The sequence below is a fragment of the Zonotrichia albicollis genome, chromosome 17 (assembly GCF_047830755.1).
Source record: "Zonotrichia albicollis isolate bZonAlb1 chromosome 17, bZonAlb1.hap1, whole genome shotgun sequence".
In the NCBI taxonomy this organism is placed as follows: domain Eukaryota; kingdom Metazoa; phylum Chordata; class Aves; order Passeriformes; family Passerellidae; genus Zonotrichia; species Zonotrichia albicollis.
Window position 1 is genome coordinate 7,200,378 of NC_133835.1, and position 27,778 is coordinate 7,228,155.

The window sequence follows — 27,778 nt, forward strand, 5'->3', positions numbered from 1 at the left end:
GTGAACAGATCCCTGCAGGCCGATCTCTGTGAGCCAATCCCTGTGAACTGCTCCCTGTAAGCTGATCCCTATGAACAAATCCCTGTGAGCCGATCGCTGTGAACACATCCCTCTGGGCTGATCCCTGTGAACGGATCCTTGCGGGCCGATCCCTGCGCACGGCCGCTCGCACACGGCTCCCTCACGACTCCAGGAGGGTCCCGCAGGCTGCCAGCAGAGGGCGCTGTGCGGCGGCGCCGTGTGGCGGTGCCGGCGGCGGCCGCGCGGGGGCGGGGCCGGGCGGTGCGGGCGCTGTGGGGCGGCCATGGAGCGGCTGGAGCGGAGCGGGCGCTGGCTGCGGGCCGCGCTGGCCCGCGGGCCGCTGCGCCGCCGCCTTCCCGCGCTGCTGCTTGCCATCGCCGTGCTCGGCTCCGCGCTCAAGGACAGCGACCTGGTGCCCGACACGCCGCTGCAGAACAAGCGCAACCCGCTCAACGTGTGAGGAGGGGCCCGGGGGTCGCGGCCGGTGCGAGCGGGAGGGGCCGGGCATGGCGGACGGAGCGGGCCAGGGTGCCCGGAGCGGGCCGGGGGTCGGTGCTGGCCTCGAGTGCCGCGCTGGGCCAGGCTTGCTGCTTCGGTGATGAGATTTCCTGTTCCTGACTCAAAGGTTTCAGAATACCGGGAGTTTCTTGCTCAGTCTTTATTGGAAGGGGGGGAAAAGGAGCTTGCTTTTTTTTTTTTTTCCCCCCCTTCTTAATCTCGCAGATAATTCCTCGTATTTGAATAAACTGATTTCACCTTCTCTGGCAGGCAGTGGCAGGAGCCGAGGGCAGGGCCTGGAGCTGTGTCAGAGGGCTAGGCTGGGTGTTAGGAAAGGATTCTTCATCAGGATCATAGCTGAACACTGGAACAGGCTCCCCAGGGCAGCGGTAACAGCACCAGGGCTGACAGAACTCATCATTTTGACAGCATTTTGACATTTTGGCAGCATTTTGACAGTGCTCTCTGGCCCATGCTGTGACTCTTGCACTCTCCTGTGCAGGGCCAAGGGTTGGACTCCATGACCCTTGTGGGTCCCTTCCAACTCAGCAGATTCTGTGATTCTGTGATAGTTACTGAGCTGATCTAAAAGCCAGCTGAAGGAAATAGATCTTTTAGCATCTTTCTTAAAAGTAGAGTGGCTGCCATCCTTTTCTGGCACTTGGGCGATGAGCTAACTGGCTTAGTCATTCTGTGAAATTAGTTTGAGCGTTTTGAAGGAAGCAATGAGCTGGGCTGGAGCACATGTGCTGCCCTGCTACAGGTCTAAAGTAAAATTAAAATTGCTGTTTTCCTCTGTGACTTGGGCAGCTTTGGACTTAACTCATTCCAATCTGTCATTTGGTGACATGGGACAAGAGCTGTTTTCGGTGTGATTGAAAGAGCATTGACAGGAAACACTTAGAGAGAAATTGATCTTACAGTACAAGCATATTTCAGTTCAGTTCTCCTTTTTAAATAGAGGAAGGTGATCTGTACTGACAGTTTCTGAAGCAAGTATTTTTTCCCTGCAAATTACTTGCCTCCTGGCTTGTCAGCAGTAACCTTGGCAGCCTTTCTTGCTTTTAAATAAAATGGAGGGGTTATTTTCAATAATTTATTTTCAATAATTCAATTTACTGTTTCATGGTAGCAGCTGCAGTTGCCACACAGGCATCGCTTCTGTAAAATTAAAGAGTGAATGAGGTACTCCTCAAAATCCTGGGCAAGGCCCTGACAGGTTTGTTAGGGTCATAAGGAGGATGCAGAACCCCAGACTGGTTTGGCTTTGCCTTTGATGCTCAGGTGATGATTAAATGATGACTGTGTGTTGTGTCCATAGCTCAGGCACAGAGCAGAGTTCAGCTGTCTCTGTTTTCAAACTGGGCACTGGGTAACAAATGGGCTGCACAATTCCCTCTCCCACCAGCTGAGAGGAAGCAAGCACCTTGGAAAGTGCTGATGGGAGAAACAAGATCCTGGACTCCTTAATTCATTAATAAATTCACTTACACGTGCTCCAGTTTAAGATTTGAAAAGAGAACAAGTTAACACAATACTCTCTGCTGTTAAACAAGGTATCAGCACATTGTCAGCTGGGCTTCAAGATTTTATGGGCATCACAGCAAAAGTTTTCAGGGCAGAGACTGAATTTAGAGATGGAAGGATTTGTGTATGCTGAAAGAATGCTCTCATTGATTGAAAGGACAGTAAAGGAACAACAGTGAGCTGTTTAATTTATTTAGAAGGACATGAGAGAGGAAAAGCTTCACAGGCTGATGAGGGGAAAGAGCCAGCTCTTCTGGCTGTCTTGAGAGGCTGAGGTTGTGAAAGGCTTTGTAAGCAAGGATAATTGAGATGGTGGAAGAGTCAGAGAAGGGGTTACTGTGGTCAGGGTGGCAAGCTAAAAATACATTCTTTGCAGCTGCATTTTGAGTAGGGCAGAGTTGAGCTGCTTTGTAGGGTCAAAGTGATTGCAAAACTGATCTGCAGGTCTGCTGCAATGAATGAGGGCTCTGGGCCCAAGGCAACACTGCCTTTGGAACAGGTACCTGCCTGAGGAAGTATTCAGGTTTTGGGCTTGAGGGGAGTACTGGGGAGAAGGTTAAGCTGTAGCTAAGCTGTATTTTGGGAGGAGGGCACAAGTGTGGCATTCACATTCTTTGAAAAAAATCCCTTCACCCAGGACTTTTCTCCTGGGAAGCTGAGAAGCCTCAGAGAAAAGGAAAACAATTCTTAACTCATTTGTTTCTCTTCTGTTTTGCTCATGTGGACTGTATTTGGAGATTGTTCCATTGCATTCTGCTGTGAGTTTTGACTCTTTGGCTAGTCAGGGCCAAGCTGTGTCGAGACTCTGGAAAGAGTCACAAGTTTTCATTATTATCTTTTTAGCATTGAGTAAGTATAATTTCTGTACTCTTTAGTATAGAATAGTATTCTTTAATATATGATATTATTATAAAGTAATAAATTATAAAGTAATAAATTATAAAGTAATAAATTAGCCTTCTGAGAACATGGAGTCAGATGCATCATTCCTGCCTTCGTCGGGGCACTCCCTGCAAATACAACAGGGCCAAGTCTCTTATTTAGATGGTTCTGAACACTGACCTCGAGCACTTACTCCACTGTGGCATTTCACCCATGCTGGTGTCTCCTTTGCCTTTCCTCTGGCAGATACTTCGTGAAGGTGGCCTGGGCTTGGACTCTGTGGCTGCTGCTGCCCTTCATCACCCTCAGCACGTACGAGCTGGGCCGGAGCAAGCTCCTGTACGGCCGCACGCGGAGCGCGCTGCTGGTGCTGCGGCGCCTGGGGGCCCTGCTGGTGGGCACGGCCGTGTGGTACCTGTGCACTGAGCTCTTCATCTTCATAGAGAACCTCACAGGGGAGTGCTCCCTGCAGGGCCAGCCCAGCCAGCCAGGCCAGCCCCCCCGGCTCTACGCCTCCAAGCGTGAGTGCCAGCGGGACAGCGGCGTCTGGAGCGGCTTCGACATCTCGGGGCACTGCTTCCTGCTCTCCTACTGTGCCATGATGATCCTGGAGGAGCTGGCTGTGCTGGAAGCGCTGGCCATAGAGCACAGCTCCAAGCTGAGGGTGGTGATCAACGTGCTGCTGGTTTCCCTGTGTTCCCTCACCGTGATCTGGGTGTTCATGTTCCTCTGTACTGCCCTGTATTTCCATGACTTCAGCCAAAAGCTTCTTGGTGTGCTGATAGGTCTGGCAGCTTGGTATGGGACATACAGGTATTGGTATTTAAAGCCCTTTTCTCCTGGACTGCCTCTTCCAAATATACCTTTGAGTTCAAAGAAATACAGCTATAGCAGATAAAATAAGGTTTGAAATGTTTTGGATTTTGCTTTCAGTACTGGAGTAGTTGAATGTAGGAATGGTTACTGTATTTCCACTGTAAGGAACAAGGTGATGGGTTGGAGGAAACCTAATCTGTACTAGCCATTGGCTGGCAGGTGGTAATGAGCTTCTTCCCTGGGAGAAGAAAAAAAATCAGGATTGAAAGAGGTCTGCTCTTGTTTAGGAGCTGCCAACTGGGATTGTCAGCAAAGAAATCAGGAGCTGAATCTGTTTCTCTCACTAATAAATGAAGTAGCAGACCCAAGGCTAAAAGAGGCCTTTGATCTTTGGGAGTGTGATTTATCTCAGTTAATTCTCCCTCTTCCTTTTTGAATTATGTCAAGATATGGTGGGTGATCCAAACCTCAGGCTTTTTTTAATGTTCCTATTTGTATTGCCTTATGGGAAAGCTCTAATAATCACAGTGCTGCTAAGGATTGCAAAAATTATCAATTCTTGTGGAAAACGGTTCTGTTGTGAAACTGGAACATCTCATGTTCTCAAGTGTTAAAAACACTAACTTGCCAGAAATGCCTCATAGCTGCTTCTGCAGCAGAGAATAAGTCTGAGGTGCAGTGTCTGAAGCAGGCTGATTCTCAATTCATGCCATGTCCTAAAAGGAAACTCTTGGAAAAACAAGCCTTAGCCTTCTCCTTAGGTGAGGTAGATGTAATAATATTTTGTCATTTTATTCTATACACTAAAAAACCCAAACTCCTTTCTGTTTTGCTAAAAAGTCTAGTATGAGGATTGGGGTTTTAATTTTTTTAAAATCTAATCCACTACACACTTTGCAACAACAAATTCTTTGGCTTTGTTCTTTCTTGTAGAACAACAGTGGAATTCTGGTGTTCTGAACAGGCTAGCTTATCCTGCTATTTCCCAAATAGTCTGCTTGGTAAGGAGTGAAATGCATTGTTTATCCTGGGAGCTGCAAAGCAGAGTGTGCTTGAAGCAATATTTATTCTTGCAATACCAATAAGCTATTTAATTCTGATTGCACATAAAGCTGTGGCCACTTTTGATGTGGCTGTAAAGCCACTACTGAACAAAACACTGCTAGTCGATAATGAATAGGGGTGAGATGGGTTTGCTCATCTTATCAGTCAGATGTTTAGCATAGTTTTTATCTCCAAAAGCTTTTAATTATTTCATAGAGGTTCATTCATGGTGCAGTTGCATGAAGTGTGTTTGACAGTGATGACAGGACAGCCAGGAAGGGCTGTGGGTCACCTCCACTGACCCCACAGGCTGCAGAGTGACTTCTTCTGCCTACAGGGTGTGATGCTCCATCAGGTAATCTTGGCACATTTGCCAGCTCAACCTCTCTCTTCCAGCAAGAGATTGGAAGCATTTGCAATTCCTCCAGCAGTGTTAGTTCCATGCTGTGGTCTGCCTCTGAGGAGAGCTAAATTCACTGGAATTCCCACTGAATTTGGTGGCAAGTGGGAGTTGTGTGTCCTTAGAAAGAGCAATTCACCTCTCAGAAAGAAGCTGTCCACAGGGTTATGTCTTTTCTGTCAAACTCCTCTTGGTTTTGTATTAAATTGCCTTTTAAGCTGACTCTTTGAAAATTGCACTGATTAACTCATATTGGGTTTAACTAAATTTGTTTAAACAATGCAAATGTATTTGCAGACACTCTTTTGATGTAATTTAAGCCTTCTCCCAATAGAGCTAAGCTAGACTGCAAGCCACATTCACCATGAAAAAGGATTATATACCCAGAAGGTTTTATGATTAATTTCATTAAGTTCCTATTTTGGGTTATCTTTATGTAACTTTGCTGTATAGACAAGCCCTTGGAACAGGAAATGCTGTTTACTTAAACCAACTGACTTGCTGAAATGATGTTCATTTTCACAAATGTTTTGTGCAATCACTGTGGATATTTCTGTCCACTTTAACCAGTGTCATGCAGATTATTTTTTTAATGGAAATAATGTAGGATATGGTTATTCTCTTATTTAAAACAATGAAAGAAAAACATTTGAAAACTTTATCAGTGTTTGTGTCTTTGAGAATCTGTTCCTGCTATGTGTAAAGATGCTGTTGTTACTCTCCACATCCCTGGATCACCCAGCCCCCCAGAGTTTGTGTGAGTACTGAGACATCTGATCAAACTGGCACTGAAAATTCTGCACTGTTTGAAAGGGTTAACAGCGGATGGGTTCTCAGGAGTGCAGGGTTTTAAAAAGAAACAAAAACACACGAAAGCCATGGCTGACTAAAGCAAGTTTCCCAATGTGTGCCTGTTACACCAAGCAGTTCATTTTGTAAGCATGGACATTGGTTTATTGTAGCAGAGGGAAAGCCTAATCCATTGAAATGCATGGGGAAACTCCCAGGGGCTGGAATACTCCTTGTGAGTTTGGAAATGCTGGGGTCTTTCTCAGAGCCCAGACACCATGGCCAGCTCTTGGCTCAGAAGGTTCCCTTGTGCTCCAGACCTTATTTGTGCTTTTTGACTCTGCTCCAAACTAGGAAGCTGCTTCCTTGTGCTTCATGTGGAAACTTAAAGTTGCAAATTTCTTGTTCACATATTTGCCATCTCATTTATCTGACTTCCTTTCTCTCCCAAATGTTATCATTAAAATAAAAATTGCAGCTTCTCCACAACAGATTTGCAGCCAAAGAGAAACAGTGCTGGGAGCAGCTGGATTTGGTATCCTGTGCCAAAGGCACAAATCAGCTGTCAACAGGTATTACTGGTTTGTTTCAAGTGTTGGAGTGGATTTTTTTTTTCTTTTTCTCCATTAAAGTGTTCCTGTTGTTCTCACAGAGCTGTGTTTCTGTCTGCAGAATTACCCAGGGAATTTTTGTCTCCAACATCTTACTAACATATTTCAACATCTGTCTGCTAATCTTCCATTGCCTGTGTTTGGGCTGTTTTGTGGGTTCTGTTTCACAGTTGTTTCTCAGGAGCAGCTTTTGGCCTGACTGTGTGGCCAAGGCAGCCCTTGGTGCCTTCAACATTTTCCTCTGCTGGGAACAGGTAGAGCACAGTGGGAAGAGAAACTGCCTTGGGATTCATTTCACTCTTCACTTACCTGGGACTCTTTCAGATGTTGGTGTCACTGCAGGTGAGCTCAGGCAAACAGGAAAGTTGAGGTCTTTCATAAGAGCCATGTGAGCAGCTCAGACTTTAAACAAGCCTGAACCCAGGGTTTGATTCTTCCTCCAAGTTTGTTAAAGCAAACGTCATCCATGAATGCTTCCCTGGTGCTAAATGATATTCCTGGTTTCCCAATATATTTGTGTATGCTGAAACTTGGGTTGTGGGTGGCTGCAAAAAAAAAAAAAAAAAAAAAAAAAAAAAAAATCCTGTTTTCTGTTTTGGTGTGTGGCAATCGGTGACAAAGTGAGAAACTCCCAGTTATGCCCTGGAGTGCACTTTAATGGAAGAAACTGCTGTGATACGTTAAATATTTTGGGAAATCAGTCTTTAGTTGTGAACACAAGTCAATGGTCACTTCATGAAATGGTAACTGATTTTTCCACTGCAGTTTAATGTTCCTCAAACCAGGACACTCAAAGAAGCTCCCTGCAGCTCTCTGCAATCGGCCTTCTCCAGCTCTTTGATCACCTTGTGTTATCTCCTTTTGCTCAGAAACCTGTTTCCTGGGATTATTTCTTTTCATAGCTTCATCTCTCCTCCTGGAGCACAGATTAGTAATAAATGCTCTCCACCTCTGCTGGATGTGTGCTCTCTCAGTATTTTGCCTTCCCTCCTTTGAGACATTTTGCAAAGCTTAAGATGAAAGTAATTAATAGACACAAAAAGGCTGTTGTGACTCTGAGCTGATGTTTAACTGTTGTTAAACTGCTCTGTCAGTGTGCTGGTGGAAAACCTGGAGAAAAGCACATGGTTTATTCATTTAAGCAGAGCTGCACCTGATGTGCTCTAGCTCAGGGGAGGAAAAAGGTGATGTGATGAGCAGAGCTCCATGCATTACAAGAGTTACCTTTGTCCTTCTCTTGGGGACTGAGTGCTCACTTTACTGCAGGGTACTTTCATCCAGGTGCTCAGCAGGAAATCATTAATTTGGATATGGGAAGATGTGGGAAGTCCCTTAGTGCTTAAATGAATGAGAGCATAAAGTTTAAAAGCTGAAAAAGCAGACATGGAAATGGCTATCAAGATTGAGTGCAGTCCATGAAATCTAAGGCAATTATATAATTGTATTATTTAGTCTGAAAGCTTATTTATTTTTAAACTACCCCCTGTCCATCACAAAATGAAAGATAATGCCATGTGCTTGTAACAGACCAAATTACTCCTGTAAAGCATTGGGACTAAAAGAAAATTAACAGTAGGGGAAGAGCTTTATATCCTTTCAGGAGGGTTGGATATCGTGGGAAAGCAGCACTTGGAAAAATGCCCTTTCCCTGTTGTGCTCTTCCTGACAATGTGTGCAGTGACAGGAGATCAGTGGCAGAGCTGAGGATCTCCCTGGAGGTGAAGGCTGAAGAAAGGAATATGTTCAGCAAGAAAAAATGCAAATAATTACTTTTTTCCTCACCTCTCTGAAGCTTTTTCCCACCCAGTCCAGGTTAGTTTTGTGCATTCCCTCAGTCCTGGTTGATGTCAGAGCAGGAACTGAGCACATCCTCAGTGTAAATGTCAGCTTCTGGAATGCCTTCCCTGCATCCTGCCCTGCCTGCAGAGCCTTCCCTTCTCATGGGTTCTGTGCTGGGAGGTCACTCGTGGTGTGACATGTTGGTGACAGCCTGAACACTGTCACTCACCACCGAGGAGAATTCAGCTGAACAGGCTGAGCTCAGAACAGCTGACTGTGAGGGGAAAGCCATGAAAAGGGAAGGAAAACAAGGATGCTGCTCAGCCCACAGAGCCCGTTGGCCTTATCCAAATGTGTGAATTGTTGTTCCCACACCTAGCAGGATTGTTGGGAATGGCACCCTGGGCCTGCCCACTGCAGGTTTTGCAGGTGATGGCAGCAAGCATGGACCTGGTGTGGGCTTGGTACAGTGTCACTCCAGACCACAGCTCTGGCGCCTCAGCTTTCTCATAGCCTGACCTGATTACGTTTTTAGAAGAATGGGAGTGATAGAGGTTTGAGGTTTTTAAAAATATATGTATTTTTTGTCTTGATTGTCTTAGTTTGGAAGTTAGGAGAAAAAAATGGATTTTGATTTATTTTGTTTGCTGGGGATTTTTCTTTGTTGTTTTCAGAGATTTTGTTTGGGTTTTTTTCTTGTGACCAAGGGAAGAAAAACCTATTGCTGTTGTGTAGTGCTTGGATCCCAGGGGACAGAATGGAAAGAAATTGCTTCTGGTAAGCAAAAATAGAAGAACGTTCAGGAGGCTGGTGGTGGAGTGACATGACCTTGTGATGTAAAGAGCGTGTGCAAAACTGCACTTAACTATGCAGGATACTTGGTTCTGTGTCAAGAACTGCCTGCAGCATTACACAGCACCCTCAAACCTGGTTACACTGTTCTCATTGCAAAGTAGCTTTATTTGGATAACTCTCCTGGAGCTAAAAAGGATTTAGGTCACAGGAGAGATGAGGTGCTGGTAGGAAAGGGCTGAGAAGGGAGGCAATGCAAGCACGGGGGATGGATGGTGTTATTTTTAAAGGAATGTTTTAGAAATCATTGATCTGTGCTGTTTGTTAAGAGGCTTTTAGCAAGATTCCATCTCCTTCCTTTCTCAGCAGTTCTTCCTCAGACAGGGGGAAAGGGAGGAGATGCAGAACCTGAGAGGCCAGGGACTCCTGACAGCAGGAATGTCCCTGGGGGATGGTCACACATGGCCTGCTGTCTGTGACAGGAGAGTGACACCAGAGAGCCCAGGGGACAGCAAAGGGGCAGGACAGCAGAGAGGGGTGAGGAAAAAATGGAGCTGAAAGTAGATCATTGTGCAGAGGGAACAAAAATGAAGAAAAAATCCTGCGAGCTCCTGAGAAGTGGGTGGAGGTTGACATTTTGCTTATTGAAGCTCTCTCCAGCACCAAAGTGACATGGAAATGGAAATGATCTCCTTCCTCTCTGCAGGTAGAGCCTGGCCAGCAGCACACAGGTACTGCTGCAGAGATGGACAGAGCAATTCTTCATCCTCATTATTTATGGCAGAGCTGCCATTCCTTCTTCCACTGAGAGCTGTTCAGTGCAGGCTGTTTTCTCTCTGATTAATCCTCCAGAGAAAAGCCAGTTAAAAGGAGAATGAAAGACAACGACAGTGAAATGTCCTTTGGGCACGTTTGAGGATCAGCACCAGGGGAAAACCAGGAAATGTATTTATCATGAATGTGCTTTATCAGAGAATCCAAGTTCCTGTGTGTTTTTATTACTGCTTGTAGCTTTAGATTCAGTAGAAATGGCTGGGTCTGAAACATCTGCAGTTTGGGCACTGAGGCCATGCTTTGGGAAATCTTTCAGGCATACAAAATCTGTTCCTGTTCACTGCATACAGAGATGTTTTCAATTTTATTCACACCTGTGGGGTTGAACTATTCCCTGGGCACTGCTGCTGAACTGGGGACTATGCCACTATGGCAGAAGGAGCTTTTCTACAGACTTGTGTAGCAAGAGCAGCTTTGCTGTGAGTAGGAATTGCCCTTTTATCCTCAACTATGCCACAGGTTTGGGGTTACAATAGTTAGCTCTTAGGTTGTACATTTTTCCTGTTTCTTTGGGTTTTTAGTTTTTAGTCTCATATCATCATATTTTATATTATCCTAACCATCTCAAAGTACTGTATTCATACTATCCCACATTATTTCAATCCCACATACCTTTCAGTAGCCTGAGGGATTTAGTTGCTGTCATTGCCTGCATTGTGGATCCAGTCTGGGTGGTTTTGGCTTTAATCCTAATGATGGCAGAGAATGCCACCAAACACAACTTTATGTTAAATATTTTCACAAGTTTTAATGTTTTGGTGGTATGTGGGGAAATCCTTCATTTACTTTTACAGCAGAAAGGAAGGAAGGGGCAGCTCTTACACCATCCCTCTTCCCTCTGTAGCCTGGATTCTGAAATTGCAGTTGGGGGGTAAGGATGGTTTTTTCATTGAAAACAGAGGAGCACTTGGCAAATAATTTCTGACAGGGCCACCAAATGGTCACTAGACATTCTTAGGCAGCTCTTGATTTATTTGGCAAGTTGTGAGAGGCTTTGTGGTGTGTTCCCTGTCCTCTGGCCAACTTGGTGTTGAAATCCTTTATTCTGCATGGAGAGGTCTCCTCCATCCCTTGCCAAGCAAAGGAGAGCAATGCCAGCCAGCAGTAAGGCTGACATGTACATTTTCAATTTTCATAGTCGAGTCTTTTGAGCAAATCCTGGAGGAGTGAAAAGATTTCAGAAGCTGCAGCTCTGCAAATGTGACCACTGGGAGCCTGTTAAACAGGAGGCTTGGGAGGCAGGAGGGAGAGACTCTGTGTCATGAAGCTGCATCTCAGGGGTGCTTTTGATGGAAAGCCCCTGATTTTCATCCCTCTGATAATGAGAAGTTCCACACCTCAGCACAGACACAGATTTTAAAGCACTGAGGTGCCTCAAAGCACATTTGTCTCTAAAACACAGGGATTTCAAAGGATAAAAATTTGCTTGGGTAAATAAGTACATCCAGGGTGAAGGAGGACCCTGGCTGGGGTTGGGTCAGGCACACAGGAGTGTTGGGAGCAGGATGCAGCAGGAGCCATTCCCTCCTGTCTGAAATATAAAATAGCACCTTCCTTCTGCCTCACCTTCCAGCCTTTCCCCTTGGGCACTGCTTTCGCCCCACACCTTGCTGAGAGCAAAGCAGAGAGTCGTGGAGTGAGAAACCAGAGTTTTGCCATCATTTTCACGTTTCTGTGTACAGAACATGCCCTGGGCAGCAAACAGGGCCAGGGCGTGCAGTGGGCTCCCCTTTGCAGTGGAACTGGAGCAGAAAGGTCTGATCAGGCTGAGATCAGTCAGAGCAAGAGCAAATTTCTATGATGACAGCCTGTAATCACCCCAGGGCTGCCTATGGACATGGCTAAGGGGATTGATCAGGGCTCTGACATTCATGCAGGGATCTCACACATCAATCCAGCCTCTGCCTGCCACAGAAATTGTCTTTTATCACTCTCACCAATTGCTTTTCCCTGGAGCAAAGTCCTGGTACTTTTTCATTACCAGGACATGAAAACAAGGCTTAGTGACAGGGAGTGGCGCCAGTTTTTTTTTTTTTAATATTTTATTTTTATTTGGTCCAGAACAAAGGCTTATTATTAACTATTTCTAGCTGAGAACCTGTACAAAATCCACCACAACAGCATCAGTGTCATCCCAGCAGCCCACAGTGCAACACTGGTGACAGCTCCTGTCCTGTTCCAGCTGCTGGGTTTCCTCATAACAGCTACATTTTAACAGTGTGCTCCTAACAAAACACACACCTATTTTCTCCAGTGTTCAGAGGTCTGATTTGCTCCATGACTTTACATTTCTGTGTTTTAAAATACAAAAATAAATAAAATTAAGGAGCAAAGTAACCAGCAGCAGTCTTGCAAAGCAGCTTCCTTCTGCCTCATTCTTGGGCTGAAACCCTAGCAATGGAGGAAGTTTTTGTTCTCCTTCCCTCTGGGTTTCCTGGCCTTGTAACCCATTAATGTTCCTTTCTCCACCTGGTGTGTGCATTTCATCAGCTTTTGGAGATCACCAGGGAATGTGCATGTAGGGCTACAAACAAAGGGAAAAGGGTGAAAACTTGGTAAGGATTTTATGTTGGTATACCTTTATAAATATTTCTGGGGGTTTATCACCAGTTATTGACCAAAGAGAGGATGACCCCTGGTTCATTTTACACCTTTCAGATTCAGCAAAAGGGAGGAGCTCAGGGCACCCTCCTGCCTCCCTCTTCAACAAGAAGGAAAATAACTATTTCTTCTGAAGTCACTGACCCCACAAAGCAAATACTGAATTATTTGGGGGAACGTGTGTCTGCAAGGTTTCACTCAGCAGCCTCAGCTGCAGGAGCCAGGTGGATTTAGGTTCTTACACCCCAATTTTAAATGCTTACCCAACCACAGGGTGGTAACAGGGATAACACAGAGCCTCTGCAGCTACACAGCCTGTTGTATTCCAGAAGCCTGTCAGATCAGCCTTATGGCAAGCACCATATAAATGTGTGTTTTTCACTCTCGATGTGCTCATCCCCTTTAATTCCTGCTAAATATTCCCAATTCTGTGGCTGCCAGGTTGTACCAAAAGGTCCTGGGAAAGGTTGCTGCTTTCAAATGCATAAAGATAACCTTTGAATCAGAGGCAAATGCAATTCCTGTTATTTCAGCCACCCTTGGCATTCATTCCCAAGCCCTGAGATACAGCACAGCTCCCAGGGATCACTGGAGTGCCTGGAAAGCCAGCAGGCTGGGTGCTGACAGAAATGAGTGGTTGGGAGAGGAATACATATAATTTCCATGCAAGTTTTATACCAGTGCAGTACATGAGGCAAAGCACAAACCACCTGCACATCCCAGTGCCCTGGGGCATGCCTTGCACTGGGACCAGAAGGATGTGGAACACATTTAGTGATGCGAAGCCATTACTCCTCCCATATGGTTTATTGAGGATCTCAGTTTCCAAAGCATGAGTAAGCAGTGAGGCCTGTTATTCTTTCCAGCATGCAAAAGGCACAAGAAAGTCATCAATGTGATTCTGTGCAAAGTGTCCCTAAGAAAACACACAGCGAGGAAATGACAGAAAAGAGCCCCTGATGGAAGAAAGCCAAAGCGCCTTCAGGAAAGTGCTGAAAAGTTCTGAAAATGGTTGTACTTTTTCAGAGTCCAAATATGCTCAGTTGGTGAAAGATGCTTTGCAAATCCGTGAAAGAAAACTCAAGAGACAGAGCCAAAAGGCTTAAAACAATAATCTCCTTCATGTGCCAGAATTCAGGATGAAAGTCAAAATGATTTATCTCAAGGAAAAAGTGCTGCAGTTAAAGACAGACATTAAATTCTTTTAAAAAAAAGCCCACCAAAACCAGACGTAAAAAGTGGATACATTCTAAGAGCAGCTCAATAAAAAATATTCCTTTTAATGAAAATAATTTTTAAAATGGAATACTTGAAGAACAGAAATCCACCTTGACTGTGACCAGCTACTGCACCCTGCTCCGAGCACGACAACACAACGCCTTCTAGAAGAAGAAAGTCCCCACTACCTGCATGTGTGAAATGTGGCCAGTGAACAATTTGGAAACACAAACGCACAGGACCAAGTATCCAAGTCCCAGTAGTCAACTTGGGTGTTGGGAAGCCTCCTGGGATTCTGTCTGTCCCCCTGGAGCTGGTGGTGCTGGAGGCAGTGCCACTTCCCAGTGGGCAGGGCTGAGCCCATGAACCCTTGAGCCTCTGGCTGGAGTTGAATACCTAAACCTAAAAAAGGCATTTACAAGTTGACGCTTTTTTGTTGTTGTTGTTGTTGTTGTTGTCTTATTTCCTTGCAGTATAGGTTTCTACTTCTAGACTATGGAATGTTACATTAAACAATATAATTATTCATTACCTTGCTTCAAATTTCATTACAGTTACTGAGGCTTCATCATAATTTCACACAGCACAGAGACACCAAACTAAACACCAAGCAGTCAGCACTAGATGTATTTTTTCTTTAAGTACCAATAAGCAAAATATCCCATTCCCCCCAGAGATCCCATCAGGAAGGAGGCTCCAAGGAAGGAGGGAGGTTTCCGCTTGACCAGCCTGAAGGCGTTGGGTACCACTGCAGAGAGCAGCGTGGTGTGGATGTCTCCCAAAACTTTCCTGAAGGCGAAGCGTTTCTGTATCCTGTCGAAGAAGGACTGTAGGTTGGGTCTGCTGCCATCCTCCCAGTATTTCTTAGAGAGTCCCAGAAACTTGAGGCGGTGCAGGGTGGCTCCTAACAAGACATCGGCCAAAGTGAAGACGCATCCGCAGAGCCAAAGTTCACATTTCTGCCCTGGAGAGAGAAGAGACAGAGCAGAGGTAAGAATCCCTTGGAGGGACACCTAAAATCTTGCTCAAAAGGTCCACATTGGCAGGAGAATTTATAGATCTGGGGTGTTTTTCCCAGCTCTTTGTTGGGCCAGGAGCTCAGAGCCCATCTACTGTGATGGAGAGTCTGGGGTGCCAAAAGCTGGGAATAGGAGATGATGATTGATGATGATGTGATGTGAATACACAAATTACTGGCTGCAAAGCAGCTATGCTGCCTCTCCCCCAAGTCAAGAGCAGTAGGAGATCCCTGGAAAAGAGCCCTTTGCTCCCCTTGAAGGAAGATGCTGTGCAGTGACCCCTCCTGCTGTGTCAGTGCTCGGGGACAGCAGCAGTGTCTGCCCTTGGCAGCACCAGGAGCTGTTTCAGGAGTGTCACGTCAACCGGGCCTATTTTAGGGATATGAGAAATCCTCAGGAATCAAAACCATTTGCTGCATGGCCTGGCTGCTCTCCTGTGTGTGCTGAGGTTCTGCCTTTGTTCTCTCTCCTGTACCAGGGACCCTGCTCCAGGACACCAAAACTGGCAGCACCTCTGTGTCAATACCCAGGATTTTGGGGAGACAGAGCTCAGGGTGAGTGCAGGACATGAAGAAAGACACTGAAGGGGTGAGAACCCCTGATAATGGGTGATCCCAGAAATAACCCCACTAGAGAGACATCCAAAAATAAACCAAGCTGCTGTTAGGCTGGAAAAAGCAGTTTCAGGCCAGGATATTGTTAAGCACTCCCTCAGTGCCCTTTCAATACCAAGGAGCTGGGCTGGGATGGAGCTGAGGGAGATGAAAGAAGGTGCAGGTAAAGAACATCAGAAGGGACACAAAAATCCACCCTCAGTCAGCTTTGCTCCAGATTCCTGATTCTGGGGCTCTTCATTGTGCTGTGGCTATTGTGTCAGGAAAGAGAAGAGGGGCTCCATTAGAGCACCCCAGGGCAGGCACTGCAGCTGCTGCAGGACCAGGCTGGGGCAATTATGGGTAATTAGCAACCTTCATTTGTGGCTGCTTGGCAGCCTGCCAGATCCTGTTGGAGGCACTGCCCAAGTGGACAGATTGCCTGTGCCTAATTAATCAATAAATATTTTCAGTGACTAATGACTCGTGCTGGTGCTGCAGCCAGAGCTTCTCGGGTGGGCTGGGACCCTGTGGGTGCTGCTGCTCAGCGGTGAGGGGAGCAGGGCTGAGGCAGCTGCATCACTCCAGGAGCTGCTGCAGGTGAAGGAGGAAGCACATGAGGGGACGGTGAATTCAGGAGAGAGCTGTGATCCAGCCCTGTCTGTCTGTCCCTCCTGGCTCTGGGCTGGAACCTCTGCTGAGGTCTGGAGCTCCTTGCAGCCCGGCCCAGCACCCAGTGGGGTGGAAGCACAAACACCTCTTCCCTTTGCATGCCCAGCAGCCCCAGCTGGGCTCAGTCTGTCCCTGATGAAGGGGGTGCCTGTGGCTGGGGTCTCCTGGTGCTGCTGCAGCACTTCCCACCCTGCTCTGCTGCAGCCTGGGCTACGTGGGAGCAGAGCTGCTGCACTGCAGCTCCTGGGAGCTTGCCAAAGTGGCGATCCTGCCCACTGCTGACATCCTGACCATGGGCACGGGGTGGGAGTTTGGGGCTCTGGAGCAGAGGGCAGGAGCAGCACACCAGGACTGAAGGCACTGGAGCACCTGGGTGCTGGCAATGCAGCAGCAGTGATGCCTCTGCTCCAGGCACCTGGGATGTCCTCCCAGGGCGTCTCATTAGGCTGAATTCTGCTGTCCCAGCCCTCACAGTGGTTAATGAGGGTGTTTGAGGAAATTAGGGCAAGGCAGGATGCCGCAGTGAGCACATCAGGGCTCCTGGTAAATCCCCAGCCCCCTGCCCTGCAGGGCCCCACCTTGGCACCTCCGAGGCTCTCCAGGGTGGCCCTGAGTGACGCAGGGCTCCCCGGGGCAGGGCCAGCTGTGGGACCATCCCCTCATTGACTGTGCCTGGGCTCTGCTCTGCACCTGCCCCTGGTGCTGGCAGCCCTCGGGGCCAGGGCTCTGAGCACTGCCAGCAGTGAGGCACAGAGGAGGAAGGCTGGCATCACCCAGGGTGATGGCAGGACAAGCACTGCCCAGCTGTGCCCAGGCACCCCTGACTGCCAGGGCAGCTCTGGGCAGGCTCCCAGCACCGTTGTTGGCTGTCAGGGATGGCTGGTGTCCCTGTCTCCCACCTGCTGGTCTGTGACGCAGGCTCTGTAAGGGCTCTGCCCTCCAGGGCCCCTCAGATTCCTGGGTTTCCCTGCCCGTGCTCCTCTGGGATGTGCCACAGCCTGGTGATGTGAGGGTTTTCTGTGGCACACGTCCCCATCTCTGCACTTTCAGCTCCTCGTGGTGCTGGGGCCAGCCTGCTGCTTCCTAAGCCAGACAGAGCATCAGTCACTGTCAGTCCCTTGCTGGGGTAAAGGGCACCTGCCATCACCTTGAGGTGACTTTGGGGCTCCCAAAGAGCACCCATGAGGACTGGGCTCCTGCTGTTCCCTGTGGCAAGGGGTGCAGGAGTGGTTTGCCACAGGTTAGTAAGAGCATGGCTGCAACAACATCAGTGTACCCAAAACCAGGAGAGCCCAGAGGCAGCCCCAGACCCGGCAGTGGTTGCTCCATGGGAGCTGTTCATCAGGTGCAAATCTTGGCTGTTTCTGGTGTTGCACCTCAGCCCCGTGTGGGAGCACAGCCCAGTGCCTACCTTGGTATTCCAATTTCCTTTTCTCCAGCTCAGCCTCAATCTGGTCGAGCACCATCCCAAGTTCTCCAAGGATCTTCTTCAAGTAGTTCACATTGTCATGCTCCAGGATCTTGGCCTGGGTGGAGAGCAGGGTTAGAATGTGGAATAAGTGGATGCAGGGACACAAAGCACCAGGTGCCCATGGCAGGTCTGTGTTCCCCCAGCACCAGGGATGTGTGTGGCTTTCACCCACTCACCATGAGCTTCTTCTGCTTGGAGAGGTAAGGCTCAGAGAGCTGTGGCTCCTCTTCATGGTCCAGCTTCATCAGGTCCGTGGTGGCATTAGCTAAATGTCCTGGGGGGACACAGAGAGGCTGGGATGAGCAGTGTGTGTGATAGCAAATCACCTCATCCTGCAGCCAAAATATGGCTGTAGCACCAAGGGAAAACATCCCAGAGAGCTAAAATTGGGCCAAATCCATGGCTTGCTGCTGCTGTGCTCCCACATCTGAGGGTGTGTGGCTCCCTGCACCCAGGGATCTCACAGGGCAGGGCTGGCTCCAAGGTATGGCCAATTCCCCTCCCTGTGGTGACTCCCAGCCTGGGAGCTTCAGCTCCTCATTTCCCCTGCTGGATTCACACTAGAGCTGCTGAAGCTCTGTCTGTTACTTGCTGGTTAAGCACAGCCCTGGGCTTGCCCATAACCTGGTCCCTGCAGCTCCATCCCCAGCAGGCTGAGCCTGTGGGATGTCTGAGCTGGCTGCCCACACTCAGGTGTGCATTCAGAGCAGTGGGGCAGGGAGGGAGTGCTCCCTCCTGGGTGAAGATGTCCCTCCCTGGCTGGGTGTTTGGGCTGCAATTCCCTGGTGTGAAGCCCATCATGGGCATGGAGAGGTGCTCACTCACCCCTCTGCCTCTCTGGGCACAGGGAGGATGGGAAGGGCTTTGTGCAAGGCAGCTAAAGGAGGGAAAGGGGCAGAGTGAAAGGAAGAAAGGAATCCTAGAGGCCGAGTAACCTAAGAGATAGCATAAATTACCCAAAGTTGGGCTAATATCATCCAGCCAGGGACCATCTGTCTTTGCCTCCTTGTTCCTCCACCAAGGGAGGCCTTGGCTCTGCCAGGGTGCTGATGCAGAAGGTGCCAGGGCCAGTGGGGTGGGAGCCAGCAGCAGGCTGTGCACTGCTATAAAATGCTGAAATTCCCATTTCTGCCATCAGCTTGTGCTTGCTAAGGCTGCCAAGCAGCTCTCCTGGGGCTGCAACTCAGATGGAGACCTGGATATCATCCTGATTTTTCATTCCCCTTGCGAGAGCCTGGAACCTGGGTTCACCCTCTCCTTGGGACACCACAACATGGATTCCCCTCAGCACCCACTGCAGCAGGGCAGCTGAGCCATTGCCTGGGGGCAGGAGATGAGCTGGGGAGGAAGGACACCATCAGCACATGGACCTGCTCATACCCCTTGTGTGGCTTGGGAAAACGCCACCAGTGACAGGGTTTGGACAAGGAGATGTGTCCAGAGACCTCAGCAGAGTGCTGGGGAGGTGATGTGAGGCAGGTGGGGGCTGAAGCCATCACAGCCACACCCTTTGGGGAAGGAAGGGGCTCTGGCCTATGTCAGCCTAGGGTCTGGGGGTGGAGGTGGCACTTGGTGACATGGGGACAGCTGTCTGTGATGGGTGTCAGCAGAGGCAGGGCAGACCACAAGCTGCACCTCAGGAACTGCCTATTTCTCTCTGTGCACAAGTGCATCCCACCCCAGCAGGGCCATCTGAGACCCAGACAACCAAAGGGATGGGGCTGGGAACAGTGTTTTCGATGGGCTCAGCTTGAGGCTGGACCCTAAAGGAAGGGAGAGACCTGGGATGTGCCAACACCCTCCTGACAAGGTCACTTTTCTGGCCAGGAATTCTCTCCAGGAGCAATCCCTGCCATTGAGTTATATTAAGCATCGTCAATGTTTCATGAGCACTTGAAGGTCAGGTACACAGACTTGTGCCGATTCATCCCCTGCCTGCAACTCAATCTGGCTGCTCCCTCCTCTGCCCTTAGAGTTATTGCAGGGAGAGGGGCAAATTCCTGTGCTCCTGAAAGAGCTGAGGAGAAGCATGGGGGCCCAGACACCCCCTGAGTTAGGAAGTCTCTCTAGGATGCCTGCAATTTCCAGGTCAGAGCTGAGGAGAAGCATGGGGGCCCAGACACCCCCTGAGTTAGGAAGTCTCTCTAGGATGCCTGCAGTTCCCAGACCAGGGAATTGCACTTGTGTGGGTGCTGCAGGCAGAGCTTCTTGGGTGTGGTGGGAACCCTGTGGGTGCTCCAGTGTGCTTTGCCATTTCCCAGCTGTCCTTTGGGAGGAAGGGGAGACGAGCAGGAGCACGGTGGGCTGTGGAGCCCAGAGGAGCTGGGCAGCCCCCCGGGAAGGCGACTGACTTACTGCGGATCTCAGTGGTGGCGTACTTTGGGATCATGGAGTCGGTGGTGAGCTCGGGGTGCAGGATGCAGCCGTGCGTGTAGGCGTCCATGGGCAGCGAGTCCAGCAGCTCCCGGTACTGCAGCACCCGCGAGTGCAGCGCGCTGCCCGGCTCGGGGATCAGCTGCGGCACGTTCTCTGCACGGCCAGGGAAATGGTGTTATTGGTCAGACACGCCGGAAATTCTCCAGAGCAAAAATCGGTTTTGATTTAGGTGAAATGCACATCTATCGCTGTACAAATCACCAACAGGATGGGACTGCTAGGAACGTGCCTGGAGCTGTTTTATTTTTCAGTATCAGTCTCATTGTATGGTTATGACAATGGGAAGATGTAGGGGGATACATTATGGGTAAATGAAGAATGAAGAATGTAATCTTATTCCCCAAAGAGTTGCAGCTGAACCAATGACTAAAGATGAGGAGCAGGCCTGATGTTAACAGGCCACACCTATAGCCAATAAGAAGAGTGGTAGAAAAGAGTGGATTGGGGGGAACTGGAGTCAGTTGGCTACTGCAAGGACAAGGAAGAGTCAGTGCCTTGAGGAGCTGCCTACAGGAAAACATCAAGGCGGTACAAAACTCTAGAAACTCTAGAAATATGAAACCCTTGTAATATAATGACAATAGAACTTTTGCAATATAATGACAACAGGAAGATGCCACCAGCTTACATCCCAGGCAGCAGACCGAGAACTTAATGTTACAACTTACTTTATACGTTTTTTGACCAATCACACAAAGCAAAAGCACATTGACAGTAGTTCTATCCAACCACTATAAGCACATATACCTTGGGTTAAAACAATGCTTGCTTATTTTGAATACAATAATATTTGGGCAGTATTTCATCCAGGCAGGAGCCTTAAAACACAATGCACAGAGCTCCATTATTAAGCTTAATACTTCCTAATATCTTGCTAGATAAACTTTTCTGTAGCTTAAGGTGTTATTCTAGACAAACATTACTACACAACCACTGTTCTATTTGTCCTTGCTTTTCTACTTTTTACGTAATTCTTCTGCTGATCTATCTCATGGCTACTGCTTAGCTCTAATCACAGTTCTGCTGTCTCTTTTGCAGCTTTCCCAAAACTTTCTGATTTATGGATTCCCACACATCTTTGAGTTAATCTGTAGCTTGAAAACACAGGTGTTTAGTCTGACTGCCTGTTCTTGTAGAAAGCCAATGCTCATAGAAAATTCTTCAGCCAAAGGATAGAGATAAGGGGGGCAGAGAGAGAGACTGTTGTAGAGGGGGCAGCCTGACCCAGGAATTCCTTCTGATAAAGAAGAATTAGCGGCCAATGTCACGTGAAAACATTAGAATGAATATGTGTGAACCTACTGTGAAATGGCATGCATATGTATTTGAGAGAGAGAGATAAAAAAGGATCTCGAGTTCCCAGAGGTACACATATATTTTGAAGGGAGCAGTCCCCACATGCCTCCAGCTTTGTAATAAACATACCAGCTTCACAACTTTCATAGAAGTTGTGGAGTTTGTTTTGCTTCCACAAATCAGCAGCACCTGCGAGGGCTCAGGTGCTCCTTAGCGGCTCCTCAGCAGCTCGGGACAGACAGCAGGGAGCAATCCTGCTGGGATAGCAGGGCTGCCAGGGGCAGAGCTTTCACTCGAGTCTGCCAGCTCTGCCCTCGCCCTCCCTGCTGCCCATCCCGGCCAGGAGTGCAGCCAGCCCGTGCCCCGAGATGGGCAAACCCACAGGATCACAGGGCAGTGTAGGGATGTCATTACCCAGCCCCACAGCCCTGGTGTTCCCTGGGGTCAGTGCAGCCAGCCCTGATCTCCACACTCTAATTTCATGTCTCTTAGAATGGGAGAAAAATCTTCCTGGTCTGCAGAAAAGAGCTAAAAGATGGGGATTTGAGTTTAGGATCTCTTGAGTTACATGTTCTTTACCCCAGTGGTAGTGAGGTACCTCGTTCTCTTGGGCTTCCTTAAAAATCCCCAAATGGGCAATCAGAGTAGATGACCAAAGAAGCCCAGTGCATCTTCCCTCCATGCTCAGCTGCAGGAACATCCCTTGCCCTGGCTGGCTCTGCTCCTCCCTGCCTTGTTGGGTTTTATTCACTTTCTATGGATAGTAATTTGCATTGTGCCTTTTATTACACTGTCAGCTCAAAATACATGGCAGGTGACACCAGAAGAAGCAAAACATTGCTCTTGTCTCCCCCAAGATTTTGAACTCTCCCAGGTTTTTAAGGGACCATAAATGTTTATAGTGTCTACAGGCAGTGAGTAAATCCACCACCAGGACTCTGACTGTTGTTCACATCCTGCCTGCAGCACTGGGCTCTCCACATCCCAGTGTCCCCACTTGAGTTGGGTCATTTTGGCAGGATTTAGCAGATGTGAGCAGGGCAGCCCCTTGTCTCAGGGCCTCAAGTGACAGGAGCTGGTGGCAGGAGCTGGCCTTGCCATTACTGTGCCTGCTGGTGCCCATGGCTGGATGAGAACCAGGCAAATTTTGGTACCCCCTCTACTGGAAATCTCATGGCTCTGACCCAGCCTGTCCCTGCTGGAAGGCTCCACAGAGTTATTCCCATTGATAGGCACCAGTGTCACTGTCCCCAGAGCAAAGGGAGGTTTTGGTGGCTCCTCCCTGCCAAGGGCTGCTCTCTGCCTGCCCTGTCTGGGCTCCAGCTCTCCAAGTGGGGATTTTCCACCCAAGAAAAGTGATCAGATGAGTGAAACAACTACTGACCTACAGCTTGTGTGCTCCTTCCACAGGGCTCCTGGCCAGCAGCCAAAGGGCTGGGGCTGAGGCTGGGAACAGCACATGCAGAGGGACTGCTCCATCCCGCAGGAAGATGGAGCAACCACAATGAAATAGCAGCGTGCTGGCCACCAGCCCACGTCCTTCAGCATGTTCCAGGGAGGTTTTTCATTGGGATGGCCTGACTTGCCTTTACATGCCACAGCAACCTGCACATAGAGGCTGCTGTTGCACTCTGTGGCTGTGCAAGGGGGTGCAGACCTTGGAGGACATTCCTGCCTGGAAGAAATATTGCCCTGATCAGTTTCTGGCTTTTTGGGCACTGCTGGGCAGTGTCCTAGTGAGAAACATCCTCAAATGTGGCTTATTGGCACTATTCACTGCTATTTTTGGGAAAATGAAAACATTTACCCACACACTACCCTTTACTGATAGCTGGACCCCAGTGTGTGTAAGCAGCTGATAAAGGCCATGCCCTTAGCCCAGGGAAAACACAACTCAGTAAAAATACCCTGTAAAGGCCTTTTCAAACTGTACACATCTCTGCAAGGTGGCTGATCCCCCCTCAGATCAGCACTGCCACATCCTGGCAATGCTTTTGGCAGCTGCACTGCTGGGTGATGTGATGGAGCAGGGAGTGATGCTCTGGGCCCTCTTTCCTGGAGCTCCTCCTCTCCATTTCCCAGCAAAAAGATCAGAAACTGCACGTGGCTGGAAAACCTCAACGAGAGGAGTTTCCCAGTGCTCGGACAGCTCTGTGTGCCCCTCCTGCTGGGGACAGCCTGTTGTCACATATGTCAGACCACCTGCCCTTCGCAGAGACCAGCTGAAGTGGTGCAGGGACTGACACCCCCTGATGTCCCCCGTGCTGGGGCTGCTGCCAGGCAGGAAAGCAGCTGCCATTCCCTAGGACGTGCTGCTGGTGTGGGATACCTCCCAGTGGGATCCCTGCTGCCCCTCTGGGAGGGATCTCTGTGCCTCCATGGAGCAGCAGTGCAGTGGTGGGGCCAGGAGAGGACAGCAGCTGAGCTGGCAAGGAGCCCTGGCTCCGGGAGCTATTTTGAGATGTTTTTGATGTCTCTGTTGCAAGGGGATGGATGCTGGGCTGAACATCGTGATGGCAAAGCCCAAGATCCCTGCTCAGCTTTGAAGCCTGCCCTGTGGGTGTCCCAGCCCAGCAGCCCCAGGATTGGGGGGATGAGGGTGAAGGGGTGTGAGATGCCAGGAAGAGGCTGCTGAGCAAAGCTGGCTTTGAGCTCTGTCTCAGCATCCCGGTGTGCCAGGCTCAGCAGGCCTGCAACCCTGCTCCAGGGGAATATGAGCTTCCCTCTCCTGGCTGTCCCTTCCTCTGGGTTTGTGTCACATCATCCTCCCATGGTCCTCAGCACTGCTGGCTGGTTTTCACTTTTAAGAGGCTGTTTTCTCAGAGGCACAGCAGGGACAGCAGGGTCCCCTGGCCCAGGAATCCTGGAGGAAGCAGGGAGAGGAGCAGCAGCACACAGCTTACACCCACCTTCTCTCAGCAGAGGCCCTTTTGCCCCTTTATACAATTACCCAGGGACAAAGCACAGATGTGTCTAAAGTCAGAAGCGCTCCCATGGGCTGTGCCCCAGTGGGGACTCTGGTGAAATGCCACCATGCACCGTGGGGACTGAGAGAAACTGCCTGGTTTGGAAGCCTGACTTCCAGGACAGAAAAAGGGGAACTTAGCTACCACACCCCTCAGAGCTCTCCAGCAAGGGATTTCTGCTGGAAATTTTACAATTTGATGGGAAAACATAGAAGTCTGGGGCAGGCTGGTGTCTTGCTGATTTTCTGGGGTGAAGATAAAACTTTAAAGGAAAAAAGTAGATCAGTTTAAAATGTGGACTAGACACGAATTTCCTTTGAGGCAGAGCCCAGCCTTGCCTTACCTCCCGTGAAGTTCTTCTCCATGTAGTCGATGATCTGGTTGTAGTCGCTGATGATGTTGTCCCTGTGGATGATGACGGGCACCTCCTCGCCCAGGTTGAGCCGCATGAACCAGGGCTCCTTGTGCTCCATCAGGGGCATGCTGACGTCCCGCTCCTCGCAGGGCAGCCCCTTCTCTGCGATCACCAGCCGCACCTGGGGCAGGCAGCCAGGGAGAAAGGGCTCAGCCAGCACTCCGAGCTGCTCTCCAGTCCCCACTACCCCATTACACCCCCAGACCCTTCCCTAAAACTTAAGCACAGTTGAAGTTAACTTAAACTTAATCCTGACGTGCCAGGATCACGGGCTTGCCCTGCAAGAAGCCAAGCAGCTGTGGCCATGGGACAGCTGCAAAGAATTTGTTTTTCTGGCAAAGAGGGGATACCTAAACCCATCCTGTGTTCTCAGAATCATAGACCATCCTCCCTGGTCCCGGTGGCCTGTGTGACAGGCAGAGGAGAGTCAATCCCTCATGGCGGGAGGGAGGCAGGAGCTCTCCAGCTGGGGCAGTGATGCTGCTGTGGATCCCAGCACGTACTGAGGAAGAAAAGGAGGAGGAAGAGGAGGAAGAGGAGGAAGAGGAGGAAGCAGGGCTGCAGCAATGTTATGCTTACACGTGTACCCAGCGAGTGCTGCTGGCTGGCTGAAGGAGACCTGGATGCTGACTCAGGTATGTTCCACTCTCAGGAGTGGACTCTGCCTTTGCCAGGTGAAGGCTCTGTTCTGTGAGAAGTTCCAGGCAGCCCCTGTGACCCTGCACAGCATTCCTCCTCCTCCTCTTCCTCCATGCTGACATTATCTCCAGGGCATCACCCAGCACCTTCACACCTCTTGTGTCAAACCTGCTGCCACCCCCTTCCCCTTCCCCTTCCCCTTCCCCTTCCCCTTCCCCTTCCCCTTCCCCTTCCCCTTCCCCTTCCCCTTCCCTCCTCCAGCCCTGGGCCTGCCCAGCATGGCAGGGATGGCACCCACACATCTCAGGGTGGGAAAGGTGAGCCTTGCCTTGCAGAGGGGCAGGAGGAGGCAGGAGTGGGGCTGAATGTGGGACACCATCACCATCCCCACCTCAGGGCTGATCCTGCTGCTCTGCTCTGTGCATGAGACAGTGCTGAATATGCACTCAGGGATGGCATTTTGGACTTCTGGGTTATAAAACCTGACTATTATGAACTAAGTATGTCAAACACAAAAAAAAAAAAAAAAGCCCACGGGGGATGTGAGAAAGCCATGATTTACAGAACCACCGAATGAGGCAAAAGTACTTGTTTTCATCCAACTAGCAGCAGCTAAAAATACAATTTAACATATATAAGCCTTTCTGTGAGTACTTCAGAGTTCCTGGGGAATTAGTCATTAATTATTCACAGGACTGGCAAGTTAATTTTTTTTCTTTTAAAGTCAAACAAGAGAAACCCTGGTTCCTCCTGATTCCTTCCTTCCAAGAGAAAGGGTTCCTCAACTGCAACTCGCTCCTGGCCTTTTCCTCCCAGCTGATAAATAAACCTCAGCCAGCACCACCCGGGGTATCCAGTACCACCCGGGGTATCCAGTACCATCAGGGGTATCCAGCCCCAGGCTCCCCGTGCTGCTTTCAGGAGCTGAAGGCCTGGCAGGAGGCAGCCGGGGTCCCTGCCAACACCCCAAAGGGGATCCCAGGCTGGGGTGACAAAACATTCCCGGGAATTGCGCGGGGAGCCGGGCACGTGCATCCCCGGCAGTGCGGATCCCGCCGACCATGTGCAGCCCCCTGCTGCATCGGGCATCCTCCCTCCTTTGTGTCTGCTGGCAGGAACGGGCACCTCTGCCCGGCCCTCCCGCCGGGCTGTGCAGCTCGGGGAGGCCCTGGCACCGGGAACTTGGTGTTCCGACACCCACCCATGCGAGCAGCCCATTCTCCATATGGTGTTCATGGCTTAGGAACGATGCGGGGTTTGAGGCTGGGGGTGAAGGCTGGGTTTGCTACACAGCTGCCGTGCTGCGAAATGAGCATTTACTATTGTGTGGAAAACGGGATTTCTTGCTGGGGCAATCCGGGAATAGAATTTCCAGGGCGCTGCTGCAGTGTGAGGGGTGAATCATCGCTGCGTGCCGGGGTCCGGGATGCTCTCCCGGGTACCAGCCTGGCTCGGGCTGCCTCTCCTCCCGCAGCATCAGCATCAGCAGCATCAGGGTGGTCCCGGCCCGGCTCTGCCTTTGTCTGCGCTCCCGGCCACGCCAGTGTGGGGCTGGCAGCGAGCACAAAAGCCGAGGCGGCTCCCGGTGCAAGCCGTGATACCAAAGCAAAGACAAGATTTGGCCGAGCTCCCCCCATCCTCATCCTCATCCCCATCCCCTCCCCAGGCAGCTGCTGTAAAAGGTACAAAGATCTGCCTGGCCGCACGCTGCTGCCCCGGCCAGCCACGGGGCTGAGCCCCTCGCTCTCCCCCAGTGCATCCGTCCATCCGTCCATCCATCCGTCCGTCCATCCGTCCATCCATCCATCCATCCTCCCGAGCAAAGCGATGCCCTGGCACCTGGAGGTGATTCTCGCCCCAGCGCCCGGCCGAGCGATCGCTCTCTTTACCTTTTGTGAGCTGAAAGACTGGGTCCAGTGGTACAAAACCAATGTGTCCTGCGATTTGAGAGCGGGGTCCGTCGGGTCGTGATTTTCCTCGCCTTCCGTGGATTTCCCCGCGCTGTTCTCCAGCGCCGAGATGGGCCACCAGCTGCAGTTGGTGGGAGTAACATTATTGGGAGTCGCCATGACAGCAGCGAGCGAGCGGGAGAGGGACGGGAGAGCGGCGCCAGCCCCGCATCACATCACATGGGCTCCAGGCAGCCCATCCCCGGGGCAGCCCCGGCCCCCGGGCACTGCGGGCACGGGTCACGGCTCGGGCCGCTCCCGGTGCCGCTCCCGGTGCCGCTCCCGGTGCCGCTCCCGGTGCCGCCGCTGGGCTCGCCGCCCGTGCCCGCGCGTGGCGGGGCTCCCACGGAAACGTGCAGGCATCGCTTCCCGAGAGGAGGCTCCCGCCTGCCAGCTCGGCAATCCGGGGCAGCTCCAACCCCTGCGGCTGCCTAAGAACATTTTTCAGCAGAGATTAGGATTTTTTTTTTTTGAGTGTTTTAGATATGGCGGATGTGTAAAGAATAGCCA

At 50.0% G+C, this 27,778-nt stretch overlaps 2 protein-coding genes across 2 annotated transcripts; one reads left to right on the top strand and one right to left on the bottom strand.

Moving 5' to 3' along the window:
• The first annotated feature begins 272 nt into the window (after positions 1–272).
• Positions 273–6,628, top strand: FITM2 (fat storage inducing transmembrane protein 2). The gene is made up of 2 exons (XM_074553361.1): positions 273–477; positions 3,175–6,628. Exons 1-2 carry the CDS (start codon positions 305–307, stop codon positions 3,824–3,826), a joined length of 825 nt encoding a protein of 274 aa, XP_074409462.1. The 5' UTR covers positions 273–304; the 3' UTR covers positions 3,827–6,628.
• Positions 6,629–13,382: 6,754 nt separating this feature from the next.
• GDAP1L1 (ganglioside induced differentiation associated protein 1 like 1) lies at positions 13,383–27,684 on the bottom strand. The gene is made up of 6 exons (XM_074553360.1): positions 27,209–27,684; positions 24,609–24,801; positions 19,923–20,096; positions 17,744–17,841; positions 17,508–17,622; positions 13,383–14,776 (listed from the first exon to the last, which is right to left on the bottom strand). Exons 1-6 carry the CDS (start codon positions 27,386–27,388, stop codon positions 14,433–14,435), a joined length of 1,104 nt encoding a protein of 367 aa, XP_074409461.1. The 5' UTR covers positions 27,389–27,684; the 3' UTR covers positions 13,383–14,432.
• Positions 27,685–27,778: the final 94 nt, after the last annotated feature.

Bases quoted from the DNA above. Each gene is read 5' to 3' on its own strand.
- FITM2 (XM_074553361.1), top strand. From the start codon at position 305: ATGGAGCGGCTGGAGCGGAGCGGGCGCTGGCTGCGGGCCGCGCTGGCC. The intron at 478-3,174 runs GTGAGGAGGGGC...TTCCTCTGGCAG, and splicing joins AAGCGCAACCCGCTCAACGT to ATACTTCGTGAAGGTGGCCT.
- GDAP1L1 (XM_074553360.1), bottom strand. From the start codon at position 27,388: ATGGCGACTCCCAATAATGTTACTCCCACCAACTGCAGCTGGTGGCCC. The intron at 24,802-27,208 runs GTAAAGAGAGCG...TGCCTGCCCCAG, and splicing joins AGTCTTTCAGCTCACAAAAG to GTGCGGCTGGTGATCGCAGA. The intron at 20,097-24,608 runs GTAAGGCAAGGC...CTGGCCGTGCAG, and splicing joins GGAGAAGAACTTCACGGGAG to AGAACGTGCCGCAGCTGATC.